The 23,984-nt window shown below is 57.6% G+C and overlaps 1 protein-coding gene across 8 annotated transcripts in view; it reads right to left on the bottom strand.

Moving 5' to 3' along the window:
• Positions 1 to 23,984, bottom strand: part of RASGEF1A (RasGEF domain family member 1A) — a 240,782-nt gene that overhangs the window by 24,930 nt on the left and 191,868 nt on the right. The window contains exon 1 of one of the 8 annotated variants that reach the window (XM_067710961.1): positions 14,903 to 14,998. The exons of 5 other annotated variants lie outside the window; for them this stretch is intronic. Coding sequence is in view for 2 of the 3 variants with exons in the window: in XM_067710955.1 (XP_067567056.1) it covers positions 14,254 to 14,271 (18 nt within the window). In the remaining variant the exon portion in view is untranslated. Of the gene's footprint in view, positions 1 to 14,253; positions 14,376 to 14,902; positions 14,999 to 23,984 lie in introns of those variants that run through there. 2 more of the 8 variants (XM_067710955.1, XM_067710962.1) reach the window with 2 other exon arrangements.

Raw genomic sequence — 23,984 nt, 5'->3', positions numbered from 1 at the left:
CTTGCACCCACCCTGCCTCCTCTGATTCCTTACAGCTGTGCCTCTGTTCCCACAGGAGGAAGGCCAGCACCTTCTAATTATAGATGCAGACGACTCACAGCCGGGCGGGTGAAAGCGAATCACCGGCTCCTAGAAGCCAGGCCCTGCCAGGTTTCCACCTTTCCCACCTCACGCGCAGGCCCCGGTGGGCGTGAGGGCATCCCAGGCGCAGGGGGGAAAGGAGCGCTCCTGCCAGCTCGGGAGAGAGCTGGCTCTGAATTCAGTGTCAGCGCTTGCCCGTCTCTTCCCTGGGTTTACTTGGCTCTCTGGGGGCACCATGGAGGAAGAGGGTCCTCCCTGCATGTGGGGCCAGGGTCCCCATGGCCAAGTCTCAAAGGGTGCCGGGGTGCCAGGCGAGAAGGCTACAGCCACTGCCCCTGCACAGGCAGAGTGGCACGGTGGCGGTCAGGGGGTGGGCAGGGAAGACTGGCCGGGCAAAGGCTGAGCCTGAGGAACCCTTTGCTGCCTGTCTGGATGAGCCGCCACCAGCGGTGTCCAGCGGGCTGGCCGTGGGTCAGGTGGGCCAGGTGGGCGAAGCAAGGAGGCGTACGAGTTTCTTGTGTCTGCACTGTTGCCCTCTCCCTCTTGCCGCCCCTCCCGGGGCTCCCGCCACCACTCTGCCTGACACAGGCTGGCCCGGCACCCCTAGGCTCGGCCGAGGCACTCCATCCGACTAACTCCTGCTGCCGCCCCGAGCGTGATACGGCTGCAGCTACCCCTACACCACGGCCCAGCCCAGCCCCCCGCCTCCTGAAACTCCATTCCTTCAGCGCTCCCTGTCTGCACCCTCACCCGTGACCCTCACGTGCACACCTGCCGAGTCCTTTCCTGTGGTTTCAGGCCTGCGTCTCGGACCTGGCGACAGAGTCCAGGCTGGAGTCAGGAGACACTGTCTCGACGACGATGGGGAAGCCTCTGAGCTGCTCTGAGCCTCCATTTGCTCCGCTGTAAAGTGGGCGTAGAGGTTCTTGCCCCTCCTCCCTCGCAGGGTTGCGATGAGGGTTCGATGAGAAAACATGCCCCTGGGAGCAAGAGCAGTGCTGTTCTGTGCCTCCTGCCTCTGTGCCTTGCCTCGATGGAACCCTAGTGGCCCAGCACGGGCTGCCGCCGCTTCCGACCCACGGCCTCTGACCTAGGGCCTCACAGCCATCCGCAGGCCACCGGCCTCCCGCGCGGGCTGTGGGCTCTGCTCAGGTGCGAGACCCTGTGGCTCCACCCCAGCCCGTGCGTGCGTGCGCGTGCGTACAACCCAGGCGTCCGGGGGTGGGGGTGGGGGAGGTCGGGTAACACCCTGGGGCAAACTCGGATTAATGAGGCAAAAAAGCTTCCCATCCCCACTATCTACTTGCTCTCCCTCCCTCCCGCTTCCCTGGGACCAGCTCTCCTGTAAAGTGGTGGCACGTTAGCTTTGCCTCCATCTCTAGGGGAGGCTGGGCTCAGAGAAGGGCAGCCATTCTTCTTGCTTCCACAGCCCCGCCCATGTCGAGATGAGGCACAGCTGAAGGCTCCCAAGTGCCCCGAGGGCCTGAGCTTAGGCGCCCACACACCCAGTCGTCCCCGGCCCAGGCCTTCTCCAGCTGTTGGTTTGGGGCAAGTTACTCCATCCCTATGAGCCCCAGCTGTTTGTCAAACAAGACACTGGTCCCCAGACTTCCCGGCCTGGGTGTGGGGATACAGGAGGGGAGAAGGCAAGGAGGGTGGCTTCAGCCCAGAACAAGTGCTCACACACCCGGCGTGTCGTATTTCCGAAAGTAATCAGCGTCCTCTGGGTTCCGCTCAGCCCGGCCAAGGCCTGCATGAACATGGGATTCCTTCCTGCGGGTACAGCCCGGAGCTCTGCGTCCACACAACTCAGGCTGGAGGCCCCGTTGAGGCACTCGGTGAAAACTTTTAGCTTCTGAGTACGTGCAGCTGCCCTGCACACAGAGCGCCCACAGCGCACACAGACACACAGACACATGCGCACACCTTCTAAGGAACACACCGCTCCAAAGCATCAAGGACATGGAAGCTGCTGGACTGAGGGCCCAGGAGGAGAGGGAAGCACAGTGGGGAAGTAAGAGGAGATCTTAGGCAGCCCCACTGCTGTGAGAGATGCCGGCAAAGATGGGAAAAGAGGGTTTTTAGGAACTTGCCACAGAAGATTATGAATGAAATTCCCTTCTGCAGCCTCTTCAAGAGACTCGGCCACACCACACAGCTTGTGGGATCTTAGTTCCCCATCAGGGATCGAACCCGCACCCCCGGAAGTGGAAGCGCGGAGTCTTAACCACTGGACCGCCAGGGAAGTCCCTCTTCAAGAGACTTTGGCTAGAGATCTGGGTGCCGCTCACTGCTGCAGTGCTTTCTAATGTGGCCCTAGCGAAGGGGAGCCTGCAGGCAGCAAAATCGGGAGGAGAGTATCTGTTCCTGGCTGCACGCGTGCAAAAGCCGGACACCCGCCAGGAGGGGCGGCCACACACACAGGCATGTGTGTACGGCTTTTGTGACCTGGGGCACAGTCCTTCCGCTCACAAACTCCAGCTGTGCCCAAGACGGCCTTCAGAGACCCTGCACTCCACTCTCATCACCCAGGAGCCCCCTGGACCCCTGGGAGCCGCAGCTGTGACAGTGGCCCAGATGGTGCTGAGCCAGGGCTGCTGGACTCACTACGACAGCCAGAGCCCACCGTGTGCACCGGATGCATCCATGGCTACACCGTCATGTATCTTCATGTCCTCCACTCACACACTCATCCAGGCCTGGGTACAGGCCTTTCCCAAGTGCTTTTCCTGCTTCCTGTACTGAGAGGCTCAACAAGCCCTGGGGAGGCCTGACACTGCCCAATGGTCTCGTAAAAGGTTCCCAGAGCGGAGGCTGTCACAAACAATTTACTTAAACATACTTGGGTAAGGAATGCACGTGACACTGACTCGAGACAAACATCCAATTACTGCAGCATCTGTGTGCAGGGTTGTCCGTGCTCACAACTGTCCGGGGCAGCGCTGCACGGCTTCCTGGAGATGTTCCCATGCCCGGGGGCTGCTCCTGCCTCATCTCTTGCCTCCTGGGCCTTGAGGGGGAAGGTCCCTGCCCAGAAGCAGGGCCCGGGGTCCTCCGGTTCAATGCCCCAGCTCTGGGCAGGAAGGTGGGCTGGGAGGGGACGGCAGGAAGGGACTTGGGGCTACAGGTGGGGCAGGGACCTCATCCTTCATGAGCCACTTGGGAGGGACCCCACCCGTGGGCTCTCTGGGCTCCGCAGGCCCCCTGGCCTCTGATGCCCAGCTACCTGCTCCCAACACCACCTCTGCCCTCGGGGCACATCCTGTGAAAGGGGTGGCAGTGCTCAACGAGCATTCAATGCGCCCCCCCAGGGCAGCCTCAGACACAGCCAGCTCAGCCCCAGCTGAGAATGGGGACAGCAGCCCAGGGAGGGGACAGCCTGCTACACAGCTGGACGGGAGCAGTGTCAGGCCCCCCACTCAACTCTGAAAGGGAGGAGCTGTCTGGGGCAGGTTTCCAGGGCACAGTCAGAATTCAGGATCCCTTCCAATCTTGGAGTCTGCAATTCTGGAAATTTCTAAGAAATGGAGAAGCTTTCTTTGACTAACCTTTGGTACTTTCAACGTTTATCATCAGGAGTTGGGAGCCCAGCCATGTGCTGGGCTTTACATATCTCATCTCAACGCAATCCCTCCAACCCACAGGGGGTGGTGGGGAGATGCCCATTTCTTAGATGAGGATGCCAAGTGCCCACGACTTGCACTAGGCTGCTTAGGCAGGCAGTGGTGAGTAGGTCTGTCCAGGCCTGCCTGCCCCACTGCCCTGCTCCTTCTGGGGACTGTCATTTCTCCTCATCATTGTGCTTGGCCGGGGTATAACCTTCCGAGCAACAGATGAAGGCTGAGGCCCTCGCCCAGGGCACATGGATAAGTGCCCATTCCCACGGCATTCTGCATATGATTTCAGGGATTGACGGGCTCCCAGAAGCTCATCCATGGATGGCAAGTTAAGCATCCCAGCTTCCTGGAAAACTGGGACAAAAATGGCCCTGAGGGCCCATCTTGCATGAGCCCCCAGGGATCTGCTGGGAGGTGGAGAAGGGGCACGAGTCAGCCCCCTGCCTCTGCCAGGCTTTGCAAGTGGTGCTTCTTTGGGAGGCAGCACATGGACTTCTATTTTTTAACCCACTCAACAAAATGGAGACTATTTTTAGCTCAGCAAGCTGCAGGGCATCACAATTAGCAACTGAAAATTACACATCTTGCCAGTCTCCCCTCTGTTGGCTGGAGGAGAGAGAGAGAAAGTGCTCCTGGGGGGAGCTGGGTGCCAGCCCTGGCCCACACCCTGGTGGGCCACTTAACCAGGAGGGCAGCCTTTGGCCGAGATTTCAGAATGAGTGCATTCAGGGGGCTGTCTCTGGTTTCATCCCAGTTCCAGAAAAATCCAGAGCTGGTGGGAGCCAGGCAGGAGCCCCATCAGCTCTCAGAGGCCACAGTTAGGGAGAGACCCATGCTGGCTGCTTGAACCAGGGCCAGTAACACTGGAACTCAGCTCGGCTGGGGACCTTGGGCAGCTGAGGCCAGGCCTCCTGCCCCGTCTGCACAATGGACCCAACCACCCTTCTAGGGCTAACTGTCTGGTTCTCTGATGTCATTTGCACTGGGGTGGGGTAGGAGGTGGCGTGTTCCACAGAGCCCTTACTCTTCGACCGACAGACTAACCAATCATTCATTCATTCATTCACAAATGGCACCAAGGACCTGCCTACACACTGGAGATCTGCCAGTGAAGGAAACGTCTCTGTCCCCACTGAGACCCCCGGCGCAGGCTGTGGCTGTCAGGCGTGATGACCACACGGATGAGAATGTGATATTAGGGGTTAGAAGGAGAGCAGTGCTCTGGAAGAGGAGAAGAGGAGAAGAGGGTCGGGAGAGCAGCTGCCAGCCCGAACCCAGACACTCCTAAGGCAGAGCGCTCCCTCCTGGGGGCCCTTCTTCCCCTCCCCAAACCCCAGCTTTCAGAGCTTCCTAACTTTGAGCTGAAATGTGTGTCTCCTAAGCTCCAGAAGCCCTGGTCCTATCTGCTGGGACCACATGCTGAAGATCTGGCTGCACACGGGCTGGGCGGAGGCCCGGCCACCCCATGAGCTGGGACCCAGAGCCCTCTCTGTAAAATGGCTACGGCAGCAACTTCACAGGCAGCAGTGAGCACGGCCGGAGGCCACCATGCTCCAGACATGCTTAGTACCTGCTGGTTTCGGTGGAGTCAGAACTGCAGGACGCTGACAGGCACTTGGGATACCTGTCCTCCAGGTTACCCACCGCCTTCCTAGACACAGTTATGGCAGCTGGTACTGCCCCTCTCCTGATCCCGCCTCTGAGGCCCTCTCCGCAGCCTGGGCAGCCACGGGGCCCTGGTGCGGGCAGGAAGAAAGTGGGGAGAAGCTGACTCCTCTGTCCAGGCACACAGATCCACTGGCCCGGCTGCACTGCCCTGTCCTGGCAGGTGGCGCTCAGAACTGGCTCTGGGGACTTCCCTGGCATCCCAGTGGTTAGGACTCTGCTTTCACTGCCGAGGGCGCAGGTTCGATCCCTGGCTGGGGAACTAAGATCCCGCAAGCCTTGCAGCGCGGCCAAAAGTTTTCTAAAAAATTTTTTTAAATAGAACTGGCTCTGCCTTAGAGGTGGCTGCTCTGCCTGGGGTGGGGAGTGGTAGGGGTGACATGCCCTCTTTAGTTCTCACCCCTGTACTCCTGTGGCCTTGTCAGCAGGGAAGAAGTCCTCCTGAGGGCACGGCCGGCCCCATCCTTGCAGGCGGGGCCGCGGGAGCACCCTGCAGCTCCCATCCTCCCAGCCTGATGGGCCTCGGGGGCAGGAGGGCGAGGGGTGACGTTTTTCACATAAACCAAGCTTCAAGAAACCGTACTCGCAAGTGCCGGGAGGAAGAGCCACATTTACCTTCGTGCACCCTTGGGGCCACCAGGGCAGGCCCGGCCCCGGTGGAGGGCTGCAGGCCGGGCTCCAGCCAGGAGGTGGCCGGCATGGGAGCCAGAGCCACGCAGCACTTTGGCGCCTTCTCCACAAAGGCCCGGCCTCCAAGAGACGCTGAACAATTAAAGCTTTGTTACAGATGCATGATTCATTTTTTTTTCCTTCTGAATTCCTTCCTATTACCAAATCCTATTTGAATTGACTACAGGAATCTTGCCATCTCCTCCTCACACTCCTAAATACAGATTCTGCCGCGTTGGGGTTTTCTCCTCCTTCTGTTCTGCCTTTCTGTCCAGTCAGCTTCTTCTGGTGGCTGCTCAAGGGACAAAATGTCATTGTCCACCAATAACCATCCCATTATTGAGCCTTGAGAGGCCCGAGGAGGAGCAGGTAGGATTTCAGAGAATCCCTGCCTTCTTCCCACAGGGTGGGCTGCTGGCAAGCCGGCCTCCCACTCAGGGCGCTCAGGGCAGGGCAAGGGTGCCCGGGGCCTCCCCTTCCGCCCACCCACCCCACCCCCACCCCACCCCCACCCCGGCCTCAGATTCCACAGGGGTCACCCTGCGCTCCTGCACACGGCCAGGTGACGCTCAGACTCCGTGTGGAAACTGACATAACCTGGGGAGGCACTCCTGTCATTTCTGGGGGTTCCAGCAAGGTGCCACGGAGGAGGGCGGGCTGGAAGGCAGGGCGCAGACCCCCACCTCAACTGGAACTGCACCTCTGGGATCCCCTCCTGTATGGGGCATCCACTTAAGGCTGCTGCTCATAAGTGTGCTAAGCAGAATCTGGGGCAGCCAGAGCTCCCCCCCGACCAGAACCCCAGGTTCCAGGCGGCAGCATCTGACCCAGGCTCCCGCTGCTCCGGCCACAGGAGCCAGGCAGGACCCCAAGGAGCGGCAGGGCGTGGCTGTGAACGAGCAGGATAACAGGGGACTGCGTCAGAGCTCAGGGTCCTTCGGAGGCAGGGAGGCTGGGCCCCTAGGGAGGGAGGGGGGCGGGGTCCGAGCCCCGCTCAAGCCTTTCCAGGAGTGAGTAGCAGCCTCTACTCCACCCGCCAGGCTGCGTCGGGGGGTGCCAGGTACAGAAAAAAGAACATATAGTCCTTTTATTTTTAAATGACATCTAATTAGGCTGAGCAACGATTTCCCTTTGTGTTTAAAAACAAATAAAAATCAATTTCCTTCGCTTGAATTGTCATCCTCCTGGCAGACACCCGGAGTGGCAGCCCTGGGATCCCGCTGCACTGCAGGAGCTGGAGACTTCTGTACGCTAACCTGCTGGTGGAGGGCAGCAGGCGCCCAGCTCCCTGCTGGGCCTGGACAGAAACAGGACCAGGACGTGCGTCTTGACCCTCCAGCAGAAACACCTCCCGCTCCCTGCGCACGTTCTCTGTACACAAGCAGCTTTCCTGCCACATGCCCTATGTCCCCTGGCCCTGGCGGCTGGTAACCAGGTGTCTAGCCCAGCCCCCAGGAATACCAGCTGCACAGCTGCCTGCATCCCTCCCCAGGGCAGTGCACTTCCCCGCACACCGCCCTGCACACACTGCTGGCAAGGCAGCTGTCACCCCATTTTCCAGACAAGGAACAAAGCCCCAAGGGTTTAAGTCATCAGCCTTAGGCCTTACAGCTCCAAAGTAGGAGAGCTGGGATTTTAACCCTGGTGTGTAACCGCCACAATCTGATAGGAAACCCAGGACCATCAGCGCAGGCTCAGGAGAAGGAAGGGCAGGTGCGAGGCGAAGGCAGGTGGAGCCGGCCAGGGTCCCCGCGAGATGGGCAAGGCCTGGCCCAGAAGGAGCCACCTGCTGGCACTGTGCAAGGTGAGGCCAGTGAGCGCAGCATTGTGGGGAGCAGGGCAGGGTCCAAGGGCCAGCTGTGCACGTGCCCGCACGGGGCCCCTTGCTGGACAGCCCGATCCAAACCCTCCCTGAAACAGCTCAGCAGCCTCACTGCCAATGAGTGACACTCACAGGGGGTTTCCACCTACTGGGCTGCCCTACACATCCCCACAGGGCCCTCCAAGGCATTATTGACCATTGTCCAGATGAGGTGCAGCCCAGGAGGCGAAGGACAGCCTGAGGCCACACTGTCTGGCAGGGCAGAGCCAGGAACAGCCCACGGCTCCTGCCTGCAGGCTGGTTCTTTCTGCCAAGAGTTGAAAGTGCAAGGCAAACTGCCAAGAACACGCCTGCCCCGCTGTGCCCAGGAAATGGGGCCGGTGCCCAAGCACAGAGCAGGGAGCTCCTCTTCGTGGACCAGAGACAGGCAGGATGACAACTAGAACTTTCTACAATTCCTGACACGTGGTTCAGACCCAAAGAGACGAGTGGTAGAAAGGAATGAAAATACTGCAGGGCATTCTCGCAAGACGTGGGAATGGAAACATCCAGAGAAAAATGCATGAAATCCCATGGCCTAAAGACAGCACGGCACATTCTTCTACCCAAGAGTACTCATCCACGTTGTTCATACATCATATCACCAATGAAACCCTGAGGGAGTACCCAAACAGAAATGTACAGGGGACAGAACGATGTGTCTAGATATTAATAAACACAGCTGGATATTAATAAACAAACGATGAACCCCAAAAAGTCACCCACTTGATTAAAAAACTTCCTTAAATCATGTTTGTGTTCAAGTAGCAATCAAAACTCCAATTACAGACACATCAGAAAAATGACCCTTGTAAGAAATCTCCTCATGAAATTCGACATGGCCAAAGCTGTACTCAGAGAAAAATTCATGGACTTCAATATATTTTAAATAAACAGGAGGAAATGAAAACAAACTAAGCACTTGATTTAAAGAGCTTCTCAACAAAACAGACATACAGCAAAGCAAACTAGAGGAAGGAATTACTAAAAGATAAATTAGTGGATTGAAGGAAAGAAAGACAGTAGAACTGGCTGATTACATTCAAGAGCTGATTTTCTTTGGGAAACAAATTAAAAAGATAAACCTCTGGCAATTCTAATCCACAAAAGGATGGAAGAAAGGAAGGAAGCTGGCAGACAGAGAAAGAGGGAGGGAAGGATCGAGACTGGGAGGGAGGAAAGGAATGAAGAGAGGGAGAAATGCAAAAACAGAGGAATGAGAAAGAGACTCTAACCACAGATGTGGAGAAGAAACTTTAAACGAATAGATGATGTAAATCTGTGCTAAAAGATCTGAAAGCATTTTGAACTAGGATATTACCTAGAAAATATGAATAACCGAGATAGACTAGAAATGTTTAGAACGCAAAGAAGACCAATAACCAGAGTACAAATTAAGTAAGCTGACAGCCAGCTAAACCTCAGAGAACATAAAAGCAAGCCCCGCCTGAGCCCGTTTCCAAAATGAATGACTTCAACCCTTGAAGAGTAAGATAATTTTATATGATAGTTAAACTATTTCAACTACACAATTCCTATTGAAAACCTTTCCTAGTCATTTTATGAAGCTAACATAACCCTGATTTATAAATGTGACAAGTATCTCCCCTAATAGAAAAGTAGGTATAAATTCTTACCTATGAAGATAGAGGAAATATACCCCAAGCAACATATCGGCAGAATGAACCCAGCAGCATTTCCAAGCACAGTCGAGCCTGGCCCAGTGGGATTTATTCCAGAAACAGGATGATTTAGCTCAGAAAAGCTAGTAAGTCAACACATTAATAGGTCCAAGGAGGAAAGGAATTTGATGATTCTGCTATATACAGGAAAGCCTCACATGATATCCATTCTTGGTGTACACTCTCGGCAATTAATGTAGGAATGAAATGTACTTCATGATGAAGATGATGTATTTGCAATTTAGGGCCAATTTCAGACTTAACAGTAAAACATTAGAGGCCTCCTCATTAACATGAAGATCAAGCCAAGGACAACTGCTAGGATGTGGGGACGTATGTATATGTGTAGCTGATTCAATTTGTTGTAAAGCAGAAACTAACACACCATTGTAAAGCCATTATACTCCAATAAAGATGTTAAAAAATAAATAAAAAAATAAAGTTGCTTTGTACCTTTCAGAAAACACACTAAGATAAGAAAATGTTAACAAGATACATTAGAAATGAATTAAATTCATTCCTGGGTTTTCCAGGGAGCCCAACTGAAAAATCTGTTCAAAATACTGAGAGTTTAATTACCAATTACCTAACATACATTTTTTAAAGATCGCTGTCTTACCTATCAACCTCGCCTGGAGACAGGTATTCCCATCCCCAAAGACATCCTGACTCAGTCCGTGTGGAGTGCGTGCTTTCACCCCAGCGGCAGAAGGGAGGAGGGTGTGTGTGAGCCAGTGCCTGCCTGCGTGCGTGCGTGCGTGCGCGCCCTGGGGCCTCCCAGCTCTGCAGGTCTCCCAGCCTCTGGGCAGGGACGTGTTGCTCCCAGTGGGCCTGCCCTGCCACCCAGGTCAGCCACCCAGCCCACAGCCCCCTTACTGGCCACACACCCCTGACACCGCAGCATTCTGCCCTCTGGGCTGGGCACCTCTAGGGGCCTGCCACCCCTCTTCTAAGGAGGTTGCACGGGGCTCTGGTGCGCGCAGGGTGGCCAGGCTCTGGGGTCGGCCAGCCCCAGAATGAATGTCGCCTCTTCCTGCTCTGCTCATGGCGCTGCCTTATACCTCAGAGCCTCAGCTTCCTCTTGTGTCACTGGAACAGCCACCTCGTGAGGGTTAAAGGAGACGCGAGCGCTGGCTCCAAGTCCTCTGACTCACACTCGCCACAGGGGGCGGCTCGTGCGGCAGCGACACTGACCTTTGGGAAATGCCGTGGGCTTGGCCCCAGCCAGGCAGGCTGGTGTGAGCGGGACAGTGAGGGTGGGGTTCTTCCACTGGAGGCTGAGACACAGGGCAGTGGGTTTGCCAGAGAAACCCCACCGGCTGGCCGGCGACCATAAGGCCACAGGGCCAGAACGCTTGGGGGCTGCAGGGCTCCAGGGGGTGAGAAGCAAAGAACCACGATGGAGGTCCCTGGCTGCTTTCCTCTGGAGACCCCGGGGCCACTGTCCACATGATCGATCACCCAGGGCCCTCCAATCTGTCTGCCTCTGGGCTCCCCTTGTCCTGGAACCCACAGGACTCCAGCCAGCCCAGAACCTGGCATAGTGGACATCCTGGGCAGGGGGCCAGCTGTGACCCCTGACACCCTGGCTGAACTCAGGCAAGCCGCAGCACCTGTGGGCCTCAGCTTCCCCACGTGTAACACATGGAAGCAGAACTAGGCAGCCTCCGTGGGCCATTCCAGCCCTCGTGTCTGTTTCTCCCTTCCCTCACTTATTCAGTCAACAAGCATCCCTGAGGTCCTACTGATCTGTGCTGCACACTTGGAAATGGAAGAACCCATGGAGCTCAGTGTGTGCCACTAGGGGTAGAAGTAACACCGCAGTGCAGTATGAGAGACTCGGGATTAGAGGTCTGTGCTGGCTGGGTGTTGAGGGGGCACAAGGGTGGAGGGACTATCTCTGTAGGGAGAAGTCAAGGAGGGCATCCTGGAGGAGGTGATTTGGAGGTGGGCTTCCAAGGATGAGCAGGGGGTTTCCAGTGGGTTAGGAGAAGGAAGAGCAGGGAGATAAAACAGGTCTCCTGGCTGACCTGTTTTTATCAGGATTGTTTGTCAGGACTGTGACACCACAGTCCTGACAGACCAGCCCTCTTCTGGTCACTCAACAGCAGCTCCCCAGAGGGTGAGGGCCAAGGAGCCCAGCGCTGTGGAGGGTGCAGGCAGCTTCCACAGGTACCTCAGCTCCATCTCTCAAGTCAAACCCTACCCATCCCAAAGCCAGTGTGTGACTCCCCACCCCCAAGCAGCTCTCCCAGATGGCCTAGCTCGCAAAGCCCCTGCACCACTGTGGTCCCTGTGCTTGGTGGGTACGTGACCTATAGGTGGTACTGTCCCCAGTGCTCCTGAACCTCGACGGGGACGGCAGCCAGGTCGACACAAGATGCTGTGGCCCCCCACCTCACCTTGCCTCCCCCGGTGGAGCTCACACGAAGCTCCTCCAACCCCAGCAGCAGGCAGGCCCAGCAAGATGAGGGCGTGGTGCCTGGACCAGGCTGTCCTGAGCCAGCAGGTACAGGTGTAGGCGGCGTGGCCAGGAGGCAGCAAGGGCTTGCAGGATGGAGCAAGCTGGGGCTCCAAATTAGCACCCCAGGCCAGACCCTCCCCTAACTCCATACACCCAGCCAGTGCCAGGAGACATCGCCCCGAGGTGTCAACCTGTCCCACCTCCTCCCCGACCCCCCGCCCCCCGCTCCACCTGCATCCTTTCCCGCCTCTCCTTCCTGGAGTCGGCTGTCTCCTCTCCATCTCTACACCACAGCTCCACCGTCAGCAAGGCCACCTGCTTTACCTTCAGAGTAAATCGGCCCTTCTCTCCTCCTCTGCTGCCACCTCCCTGGCCTGAGCCCCTGGGCCCCTGCGCTACGCTCGCCAGCTCTGCTTCTGACACCGGCCTCCAGTCTGGTCCTCTTCGAAGCCTTGCCTGACCTCTTCCTGCTGTGCTCCTCTGCTCCCACTGCCACGTATCTCCCTCCCTCTCCTCCAGCAGATCCTCAGGCTGAGGCCTCCCCTGACTGCCCCACCCAAGACACAACAGCTGCCCCACACTGGTGGTCAGTGCACTGGGCACCAAACGTGTTGGACCCCTGCTCGCCAGGCTGAGCAGAATTGTCATTACTCGTCCTAGCGAGACTGAGTGGGGCCCTGTGACTCATCTGGCTCAAGAGCAGTGAGTAGAAGTGACGTGTGGCACTCTGAACTGGGGCACTGAAAGGTTAGTGCAAGGGCCTCTCTCCCCCTCTGCCATGGGACCTGTCAGCCCAGGTCCTTGAGTGAGGAAGGCTTGGAGCAGGGCCCCGCCAAACCATGAAAAACTCGCCGATAAGTGAAAATTACAAGGTGTTGTTATAAGCTCCTGGCTTTGGGGGTTGTTTGGTTACCGCTGATAACCTAAATTACCCTGCCCTTGATATGCACCCTTGATATGTTCTATTCCTCTTTCCTGCTTTACTTTTTCTCTTTAGCACTTATCATCATGTAACATTCCATATTCCATTTCTTGATTGTGCTTTTCTTCTTCCCTGTCTCTCTTGCTAAAAGGTGAGCCATGAGGACAGGAACTGTGGTGTCTCTGGTTCCCTGCTGAATCCATGGTGCCTGCACACAGCAGGTGCTCAATAAATGTGCACTGAATAAGTGAAAGAATGAAAGACTAAATGAGTCCTGCTTCTTGGGCACAGCCAGGCCCAGTCAGCCCAGCTGCGGCCCCCTTCTGAGCCCCACCTGCACTGAGCCTGAGGTCTACGACGGTCAGCTCCAGGCTGAGGGCTTAGAACGGCGGCACCTGAATCACATTGCCTGATTGCCTCAAAGGAAGGGTTTGAGCCATGGAAATGCAACACTGCCTCATGCTCTGGATTAATTCCAGGACAGGTTCTCAGTCTCCCTTCCTGTAGAAAGGAAGCTGCCCCTCACCTTGGGGTCCACACCCCTGGAAGCCCCAGGCTGGGCCTCACTCTCCTTAAATACACAGGTGTCTGTGGGCCCACACAGGCACAGTCCTGCCTGCCCTGCCTCTCCCTCTCTCTCACACACACTCCATATATAAACATGCCCACATTTTCACATACTCTCACTCTCGCCCACACATCACACATACACACCTCCCACGTGCCCACCTCATCACAGACCTCCTCTCCCGGCACCTCCTCCAAGGCAAACAGGTGGTTCTGTGTTCAAGTCCAGAAAAGGATCCACTGTCGTCTTGGCGCTTATAAGCCTGCCTGTGCCAGTCCCAGGGCAGCCACCCTCCTGCCGACCCTGTCACTGGGGCTACTGTCTCCTGCCTCTCCGGCCCTGTCCACCCCACATGGGTCCCTACCAGGTGTGCAGGTGCCACGCGGCCACAGACTATCACCGGCGTCCGCAGGCCGTGCCAGGTAGCAGCCTGGGCTGCCCATCCGTTCTGAGCCCTGGGCGCAGCCCACCTGACAGCTGGTGTCCCAGTGGGGACCCACAGAGAGAGTGGTTCCCAAGGGCAGGCTTCCTCCGGGCCTGGCCAAAGATGTTCTCAGGATGGCCACACTCCTTGTCCGGAGGTCAGGACTGCTTCCCGAGCTCGGCGGCGCAGGAACCCCTGACCCCGCAGTCCGACTGCAACCAAGGGGTTGCCCTGCGAGCTCGTCCACGTCACCGCCTCCGCGACCCGCCGCCCCGCACCTGCCACGCGCCGCAGCCCTACCTGGGGCTCCAGAAACATCCTGGCTGCCTGCTCCCAGCGCTGTCTCCCGGCGCCCCGGGCGTCCCGCGTGCGGCCGCTTCTCTCCCCGCGCGCCACTGCAGCTCCAACCCTCCGCCCCGCCCGCGGACTACCCCACGCCCGCCTCCTCCCGGGAGGCGGGGCCCGACCACGGCCGGGAAAGCTAGAATTCTGGATGGGGCGGAGGTGAGGGGCCAAGGGGTAGCGAGGGACGGGGTGGGGCCGAGCGACCTCGAGGCAGGGCCAGGGGCGGTCAGGGGCATCGTGGAGTTCGAGGGGGGCGTGGCGCAGGGGGCGGGGAAAGGACCGGAGGGGCGGGGCGCTGCTTGGAGAGCGGTGGCGAAGGTGCAGGGGTTGGGGCGCCGGGAGGGGCGCGGCGTGGGCAGGGCACACAGGCCTGGCGCTGGATTTGGGGGCGCTGGGAGTGCAGGCGGAGCGGGCCGTGGCGTCAGGACGGAGGCCATGGCAGGGTGTCGGTGCTGGGTGCGCCGGGTGGGCTTGCGAAGGGGGGCCGTGTGGGTCGGTGCTTAGCGCGCGGTAGGAGCGGTCGTCCTGGTGAGATCAGCTAACGGAGAGCCCCGTGCGCCCCCATATCCTCCCTCGAGCCTCTCTTCCCCCTTCCCGACCTCACCTCATCGTAGAGGTCCACTACAGAGCTACGGCAGGTGCTTGGCCAGCATCTGGCTTGAATGCCTCCCCTCACGGGGCTCTCACTCCACACAGCTCTGGCCTCGAGCGTCCCACAGAACTCTCTGTCCTTCCGTTTCCTTGAGTGAACACAGGGGACACGGCAGCTGCTTTTGTGGGAGGACTACTCTAAGACACAGCGTGGGTCGGACCTGGCACATGGCACAGCGAGGCGTCCTCCCGCCCCCAGGAGACCCGGCGCTCAGAAAGAATCCTGTCCGGTGACGGATATTCCCCTCCCCCGCGTTCCTGCGTTGCCCCCAACGCGGGCTCTGAGAATCTGAAAGGAAAAGGTGGACTGAGGGAAGAGCGCCCTCTCTGGGAGATCTAGAACCGGAGGGCCCAGAGGCTGAGTGGGGAGAGGGAGGGGGTGGGATCTGGAAGAGCTCAGGAACAAGCCCTGGGGCTGGGATGGGGAGAGGTGATGCTGTCAGTGTCCAGGCAAGTCCCAGGACGCCGGCCCCCAGCAGCCCGTGAGACAGCCATCTCTCTTCCCAGCTACCCGTTCTCCTTTGCCTGTTCTCTCACCAGTAGCAAGATTGGCCCTGAGGCTGAGTCCTGCTGGACAGCTATTTCCGTCTTGAGGAACTAGGGGCTGTGCTGAGTCCATTCACCAGCCTCCTCCAAGAGAATGCAGGAGTTTGGAGACAGCCGTCCTTCTCTTGGAGGTCTGCCCCCACCCCACTTTCTCTACTAAGACTGGAACCCAGGTCTCACTGCTCCAGCACCTGCTCCTGTGGGCGGGCAGTCGGGAAGAGGGGGGCAACATTAGCAGAAATGGCCAGGGCTGCAGACTGCTGGCACATCAGCCCCCCAAGCTTCCACACTGTCCGTCTCCCCCTGCTGCTTCTGCATCTCATTTCAGGCCAGTCAGAGGATGCAAAGCTAACACTGGCCTCTGCAGGGGACTTGTGGAACCGGGACCAGCCTGGGCCCTTGGTCCTGAGCCCGCCTGGCCACTCTTCCCCTTCAGACAGCTCCACAGTGCCAAGAGGGGTGAGGGGTTTTGCCCTGAGGGAGCTTGCCAGGCACCTACCCCTGCTGTCCTCGGCCCTACCCCACAGCCCTGCAGGACACCTGGGCCCTCAGGCAGCCACAGTATTTCCTCAGGAAGTCCATGTGGGCAGTTAACACCCTCTGCACCCCGAGCAAGCCTTCCCCTCTGCTTCTCTAGATGTTATGGCCCAGAGGAGTTGGCTAGGCCGATATGCAGCACCACTGAACCTTTCTGTACATGCTCACTCACAAATTTCACAAGCATCCCTAAGAACCTTGATAAAGTAGATGCGTCCCCAGGATGAAGGAGCACCCTCTGCCAGTAGTCTCTGCAATGGGAATGTCCTCACAGACACAGGTGGTGCTCTCTCGCCTGTGCTCACAGGTGTGACCTCAGCATTCATGTGTGTACATGGACTACATCCGCATCCCAAGGCAGCAGGGAGATGGGCGTGCCAGGGCTGTCCCCAGCCAGGGTGCTCCCCTGCTTGAACCTGTGGGTGGGGCTGGGCGTAGAGAGCAAGGTGCTGCAGGGAGGACTTGTGGGGACCGGCACAGGAACACAATGACCTTGCCAGAGCTGGCTTCAGAAAGTGGAGAAGGAACCAGCTGTGGTGCGGCCAGCAGACATGTGCTGGGGGCTTCTGGAAAGATGAGGCAGCCCAGATGATGTGGGCTGGCCATGAGGCCAGGAACAGTGCATCCATCCCGTGACCACGAGAGGATGCTCTGAGCAAAGAGCAAGGAAGCCTGGTTCCAGAATGACAGTGACCCTGGACATCCTCCCAAGTACGGACACCTGGGACTGACGGGAAACTGGGACAGGAGGCTGGACTCACTGCTACAAGCTCCTAATCAGTGTCCTTGCTTCCACCTGTCCTGCCTCAACACAGCAGCTGGATTGGCCCTGTTAAAACCTGAGTCAGGTCCTGCCCTTCCTCTGCCCAGACCCTCAGTGAAATGAAAGCCAGGGTCCTAGTGGCCCTGCAGGCCCCATTGGCCTGCCCCCATTTGAAACCTCCCACCTTCCACTCACCTCTGCCCCCACCGGCCCTGCATGTCTGCATGGCTCTCCCACTTGGGTCTTTACTGACATGTCACCTTCTCGGTGACATATTTACAGTGTTAACCTCCACTCCCACACTTCCTCTCCCACTGAACTTTCCTTCTCATGGCTACTTCAGTTGACATATTCTTTCTACTTCCTTATTTGTTAGTCTCCTCTAGGGAGAATTCGAGCTCCATGAGTGCAGGGCCTTTGTCTGTTTTGTTCACTGCTGTGCCCCAGTGACTGTGACATTTTGCATGTGGCGGCACTTGACACCTATCTGTTGAATGAATATGTGTGTATGTATGTCTGTGTATAACCGTGCAGATATAGATATAGGTGTATGTATCTAGTATAGGCCTCATATCCAGAATATATAAAGAACTCATAAAAATCCAAAAAGTCAGAAGACCCAACTTTTTAAAAATAGGCAAAAGACTTGAAGAGGTACTTTACCAGAAAGGATATCCCAAAGGCTGATACACATAAGAAAAAGCATTCATTAGTCATCAACAGAAGGAAAATTAACACCACAGTGTGATACTGCTGTACACCCACCAGGATGGCTAAAATGAAAAGGCAGAAATATCCAAGTGCTGACAAGGATGTGGCACAACGGAAACTCCCAGCCGCTGGTGGTGGGAGCTGAACTGGTAAAGCCACGTGAGAAGATGAACCCATAGTGCCTACAAAAGTCGAGCATATACAGGGCCAGAAACTCCTCCCTGGGTGGAGACCCGCCAGAAATGCTTACATACTCACACCCAAAGACCCATCCATGAGTGTTTATAGCAGCACTCTTCACAATGGTTCTAAACTGGGAACCACCCAGCCGCCCTCCACAGCCAGGAGGTGTAGTCACTCAGGGAGCACCCCACAGCAATGAGAATGAACGAAGACAGACACACACAAGGAGCAGTCTCAACCATCATCACGGGGAGCAAAAGAGATCAGGCGCGAAAGAACATCTAATCAGCATCCTACGGGGCTGCTGGGGCTGCGGCTGGGTGCTGGTCACCCACGTGCTCACCCCGTGAAAAGTCACTGAGCTGCAATATTTATGACTCATGCACTTGGCTGTATGTACATTACACTTCAAAACAGTTTATGTTTTAAAAACAGAAATAACTTCCCAAGCAGAGCAGGCAAAGCTGTCTGAGCCCCAAGGCCCTTCCAAGTCTGCTGTGAGCCACAACTCAGAGAAGCCAAACTGGGGAAAGGAGCATTTTAAGGACACTAGTGGTCTCTGCCTCCCTCTCCTCATTCCCCTCAAGACCAAAGGCACCTCTGGTAAAAAAAAAAAAAAAAAAAAACACAAACAAAAAAAAAAGCCTGCTCCTTCCTTTAAAAAGGTACAGCCTGCAAGGTTTAAGTTTTGGAAGATGGAAGGTGGCCTGATGTGGGGTGACCAACTTTGAAGAACAGAGGAAGCAGGAACCCAAGTGCCCACACAGGTGGTGCCCACGCCAGCATCACGACAAAGCCCCTGCAGAGGCTAAAACCTCAGAAGCTAGGGTTCCAGGGCAGCGGGGTGGGGGGCAGGCTGCCAGAAGACGCAGGTGAAAGTCTGATGGTATCTGCGGGACCACGCAGGGGTGAGCACCAAGGGCGAGGGAGCAGGTTACGTGCAGCCTCTCCTTCCTGCACGGACTCCCCTCCCCACGCTGCCCAGCTGGGGCCACCCTCCTCCATCCCCACCAGCCACTTATCACCCAGGGCAGCCATGCAGGCAGAGCTTCGGCTCCAACTCTGAGTGCGATGGATGAGGTGGGCGCCTCTCTGAGTTATCATTTCCTGGTTATAAAGCAGGGTTCATGACACCCAACTCAGGATGGCTGGCAAAACATGAAGCCAAGTGAATCAAGCACTTGGGGAGCCCTAGAGGCTTCTCAGTTTCTAGTTCCGAGGGCCTGAGCTGTCCAGAGGCTCTACGCTTGCCCTGGGAAACAGCCTGGGCCGCCTGCACTCAGCAACTGTCCACTGAGAGGCCCTCTCCTGTTGCCTCCACGCCCCCGCAAGAGGGCTCAACAGGACCCGGCTGCGACATGGCGTGGCCTGAGGGCCAGTCAGCACTCTGGGTGGTCAGGGTCGCCCTGCGGCAATCACACCCATGCAAACCCGTGAGCTTCAGGGCACACGCATGGCCGACACCCTGGGGAAGGGCGAAATGCCAATTCTACTCAGCTGCTGACCCTGTCCCCGGGCGACCTGGAGCAGTTGGGCACAACGATGTCCACTGAGGAACACACACAGGTCTCTGCATTTCCCTAACCCTGTCTGATTAATACTCCCCTTTGGAGAATAATGTTGGAAGCAAACAAATCGTTACGGTTTTAGGTGCCACTGAAGCACAAGGTATGGAGGAGGGCAAATGGGGGGACAGCTGACCGTTCTGATGCCCCCCTCATATCACAGAGGTTACTGCTCTGCCTTAAGAAACAGCCCCCAGTAGGGCAGGGTCCTCCACGAGCCTCACCCCATAGCCTCTGCTTGTCCCCCACTGTAGGTAGAACTGCCCGCTCACCCCGGGTGTGTCACTTGCTGCATGCGTGTAACCGGGCGCGTAACTAACCGTGACTAACAGCACAGACTGCTTGGGACAGCGGCCACTTGCTGCACCCGGGCCCTGTCATCACTCTCCCGTCAACAAGCTGGGAAAGGAGCAGGTGGAGATGGGACTTCAGCTGGCCACAGGGCTGTGTGGTCCCTGCAGCACGGCCCTCTCCACTGTCCCAGCTCTCACGCCTCCCCCACCAGGCGCAGGGACCAGTGGGTGTGGTAGGGGTACCGCAGAGTCAGGTGGGCTGGGTGGGGACAGTTCCCCAGGGGCCTGGCCAGACCCAGAGGGTCCTGGGGGCTAGGGAAGGACCTGGGTGGCCCTGGCGAACAGGGCTGGGAGGATGCAGAGATCTGGTGCGCGGGGCAGGGGAGGGCCGTGCTCCCACAGAGGGCACCAGGAGGTGCCGGACGTTAGAGAAGCAGCCCTTTGGAAGGGGGATTGGTCACATCAGGAGAGTAATCCCTCCCTGCTAGGTGCCACCTCCGCTTCCAGAGAAGGAGGAAACACAGGTGGGAGGAGGGTCTTCCCTCATGCAGGTGAGGTCCCTCAGTGGAGGGAGGGAGGGAAGTGGGGAGCCTGGGCACGAGCACGTCTAGGTCCTGTCCGCCCAGTGAAGGGGGCAGTTCCTAGCAACGCCCCTCCCTGACCACACCCACCTGAGTCCTGCCGCCCCTTCACACTGAGTGCCCACCGATCCCGGCTGGCAGTGGTGGGCAGAGCACGGACCCGAGCCCACTGCACGAAGATCACCAGGTAGAGGTGGAGCGACCTGCCCAGGGCGGCCTGCAGGAGCCCCTGGGCTGGTGCCCTGGTGCCTATATGGGGAGTGGGCCAGGATGGGGGGTGGGGACGCACCAGCACCAGGAGGGCTGCCCAAGGCCACACTCCAGCCCTTTCCACAGCCCACCCCGAGGCCTCAGAGAGGCCACACTCAGGTTCCTGCTCTCAAAGAAATAAATTAATTTCTCCTAAGCAAGGTTTCCTTTCAGGCAACACTCCCTAGCCAGTCCAGCTTCCGGAGTGAGGCTGTTTTCTAGTCTGTGTGTGGGACCAGCCACCAGCATTTATCTTCTGAGAGCAGAGGAGGGGAGAGAATGCTCTCCCGGGGAAAGGTGGGAAGAGGATCCACTCCTTCCCCCAAGGAAGCCCAGACCTGCCTCCCTGGCCGGTGCCAGAGGTGGGAGCTGCAGAGGAAGCTGCCTGCTCACCTGGGGAGATTCCCCCTGGACTGGAGTGGCAAGGCCCCGCCCGCCACTGCACCCCAAAAGTTTCCATTCCTCTGACTCCAACGTTTGGCCGATAGACAACCCTGACATTGAAGGGCCTGGTCCTTTCCAGTGCTGGTCACCGTCAGAGAACATTCCTCTTGCCAAGAGAACATGACCTCCCCATTTGGAGGCCCTGCCGCAGGGAAGCTGACCCTGGAGGGGTCACATGGAGGTCAGGGCCGAGGTGAGAATACTGGGTCTTGCAGGGTCCCAAAGCTGGGAGGACGAAGATCCTGAGGCTGGGTCCTTCGGAAGGCCCGTGACCTCAGGCTGGGCAGCCCTGTGGCCTTGGAGCCCCGCAGGCCACTCTGTCCAGGACAGTGGTTGGTCTCTGGGTGGCGGTGAACCAGGAAGCACACGGGACTCTCAGCGAGCTGCCCCCTGAACTGTGATGTCATTAGCAGACAGTCCTGGACCAGGTCATAGCCTCTGTGAGCCTCAGTCCCCCACCCAAAACCAGGACTCACTACCTGAGATGAAGCAGGTCACGATGTAAGCCAGGCGCCCATAAAGAGCCTGATGAGAGTATCTGCAGGGGCAGCGGAGGCAGGGGGCGTAAAGGGGAAGACGGAGGGAGACCCTTCCCCACACAAAGCTCCCACCCGAGCGGAGGACTGCCTGGGGAACACGGACAAGGCGTGAATGTCCTTGTGGAACCCTGCAGAGCCTCAACCTCAGAGCCAGACAGCATGCAAATGAAGAAGCAGGAAAGGTCCGTCCACAAGGAGCAAACTGCTTCATGGCAACCAAAAGCCCGAGTCATCAATTTTCACCTGTGCAATCTGCAAAACTAACTTTAAACGTAACACAGGGTGTTTGTGCAAGTGTCAGGGTCACTGGTGGGAAAAAGGGGAGAAACGGGTGGCAGAGATGGGTTCCCTCAAGGCACCTCACGGGAGAACAGCCCCTCCTTGGCAGCAGGCCTGGCTGAAAGCATAACTGGTTCATGCACACACACGTGACCTTGTGCATGTGCACGTATATGTGTGCATGTGTTTGCACGTGTGTGCTTTGTGTGTGAATGTGCATGTGTATGGTGCGAGCACGTGTGTGTGTGCATGCACGTGCCTGTGCTCTCCATGTGCACATGTGTGTATGTGCCTATAACACAGACTGGCATACACCCTCTGGAAGGTTAATCGGGGTGCCTGCCCGCCGTTGGCCATCTCTCCAGTGGCCTCTTTTGCTCTCTTCTCTCCATTTGTCCTCGTTGAATGCTTTCCAGGTTTTCTCCAATGAACATGAAGGGCTCTGTCACTGGCATAACGCAGTGCATGTTCTTTCGCTAAAACCAGGACGTGAGGCTACAGTACTCCTCTGGAGGATGCCTGGCGGGAGGCCACGGGGGGAGCCCACGGGGGGGGCCTGCCCTTGAGCACCCTCACCGGCTCCTAGAGAAGGGAGACCCGTTCCCGCCAGCCGGGGTATAACCAAGGGAGGAAGGGTGCCCAGGGCAGACAGGTGGCATGGAGAGTCAGCGGAGCCTGAGGACCCCGCTGGTTGGGTGTCAGGAAAGGCTGCATCAGGCAGCACGGCTGCATGGGAGCAGCACCCTCCAGACAAGGGACAGGGCCCCGTTCCGTCTCACCCACCAAGAGCGTGATCTGCTGCGTGTGCTCAGCAGCGCTCATCGCTTCTCTCCTTACGTCCCGCTAGCTTCTCCCTCCAGCTGGCAGGCCAGAAGGCTCTGCTTGGTACTGGGCAGGGCAAGCTGTGGGAGTCAGCCTGACAGGTGCCCTCCTCTCCACATGGGCTGGTTTTCACCGTCTCGGGGATGTGTCCACTTGATTCTTACCTCCAAGACTTACGTTATCACCCACACTCCACACTGTCCTTCTCCTTCCCCCTCTGTCCCAATACCTTTCAGGCCCACCCTGTCCCCTCCTCCAGGAAGCCTTCCTGACTCTTAGAACATGCTTGAGGGCCTTGCCCTTGGACTACCAGCCCATTCACGAGGTGCACCTTATACCCTAGTCTTCTTCCCACCACCTCTTAAGGAGAGCTAGTGGCTCCCTAGAGGCCTCCCCGAGGATCGGAGCTCCTGTCTGGGCTCCATAAATCCAATGTGCTGTGTTGTATTAGTGATGTCTGCCTCAGGTGAGGCTGTGGAGGAATAGGGTACCAGGGCCCTGGATCTGCATCCCTCCTCCAGCTCCTCATTGGTGGGCTTCTCAACCACTGGGTGGCATTTTGCATTCCTAACTAGACTATTCACTTATTCGTTTTTTAAAAGTTAATTGAACATTTACTACATGCTAAGTTCTCAGAGACACAGTCCCTGCTCTCAGGGTTTACTCTCAGGGCTGTGGGAGGGGAGAATGGTAAACACAATACAGCTGGTGATGAGAAGGGCGATGGCACAGAGTCTGTGGGTCAGAGGGCGCCTCCCTGGGGAGGTGAGCCTGGAGCGGAGGCTGGGCTGCTGGGTGGGAGTGTCCTGGTAAAGGTACCAGGAAAGGTGTGCCAGGCAGAGGGCACAGCGAGTGCAAAGGCGCCCAAGAATGGAAGGAGCTTGGTGCATTCAAGGCACAGAAAGACCAATGTGGGGACCTGCAGTGAGAGACACCTGGACACTATGGCTGTCCTGGGAATTCTCCAGAAGCTCAACTGAGTGGCCGAGTTGGGAGGGGGCAGGGAGGAAGGGAGACCCAAGCTACCTGGGAGGCTTTCCCCAACAGAAGGTGTGAAACAGAAGGTGCAGGGTTTGACACCCCTCTCGAGGCCCTGAGCAGTCCCAGTCCCAGCAGTGCAGCTGGGCGCCAGCTTTAAGCCCTTGGGCGCTGACCTAGCAGCGAGCTCCTAGGGATGCTCAGGGAAGACGTGGTGGGGCTGGGTCAGTGACCAGCACCCACAGGGTCATCTGGCTTCAGTTCTCAGAGGAGACTCTGCCAGAGGACTCACACCTGAGGTCCCCTGTTGAGCGTGTGTGTGTTGGGAGGTGGGGCTGGATGCTTTGGGCCTGCTGCTGTGGGTAGGGCATGGGGGCAGAGAGTCAGTACCAGCCTGGTTTGGTGGGGCAAGGGGGTCGGAATGTGGAGCTGCCAGAAAGTGAGGCGAGGGACTTCTTCTGTCTCACTGGGTTCCCCTTATCTGTGCCCAGCTCCCAAACTCCCTCCCGACCCCCCTCATGCTTCTGGAGCTTCTTCTGCCCCTC

Source organism: Pseudorca crassidens, chromosome 16, assembly GCF_039906515.1.
Source record: "Pseudorca crassidens isolate mPseCra1 chromosome 16, mPseCra1.hap1, whole genome shotgun sequence".
NCBI lineage: Eukaryota > Metazoa > Chordata > Mammalia > Artiodactyla > Delphinidae > Pseudorca > Pseudorca crassidens.
Note: the sequence above shows the minus strand (reverse complement) of the source record. Positions and strands in the feature narration are given on the sequence as shown.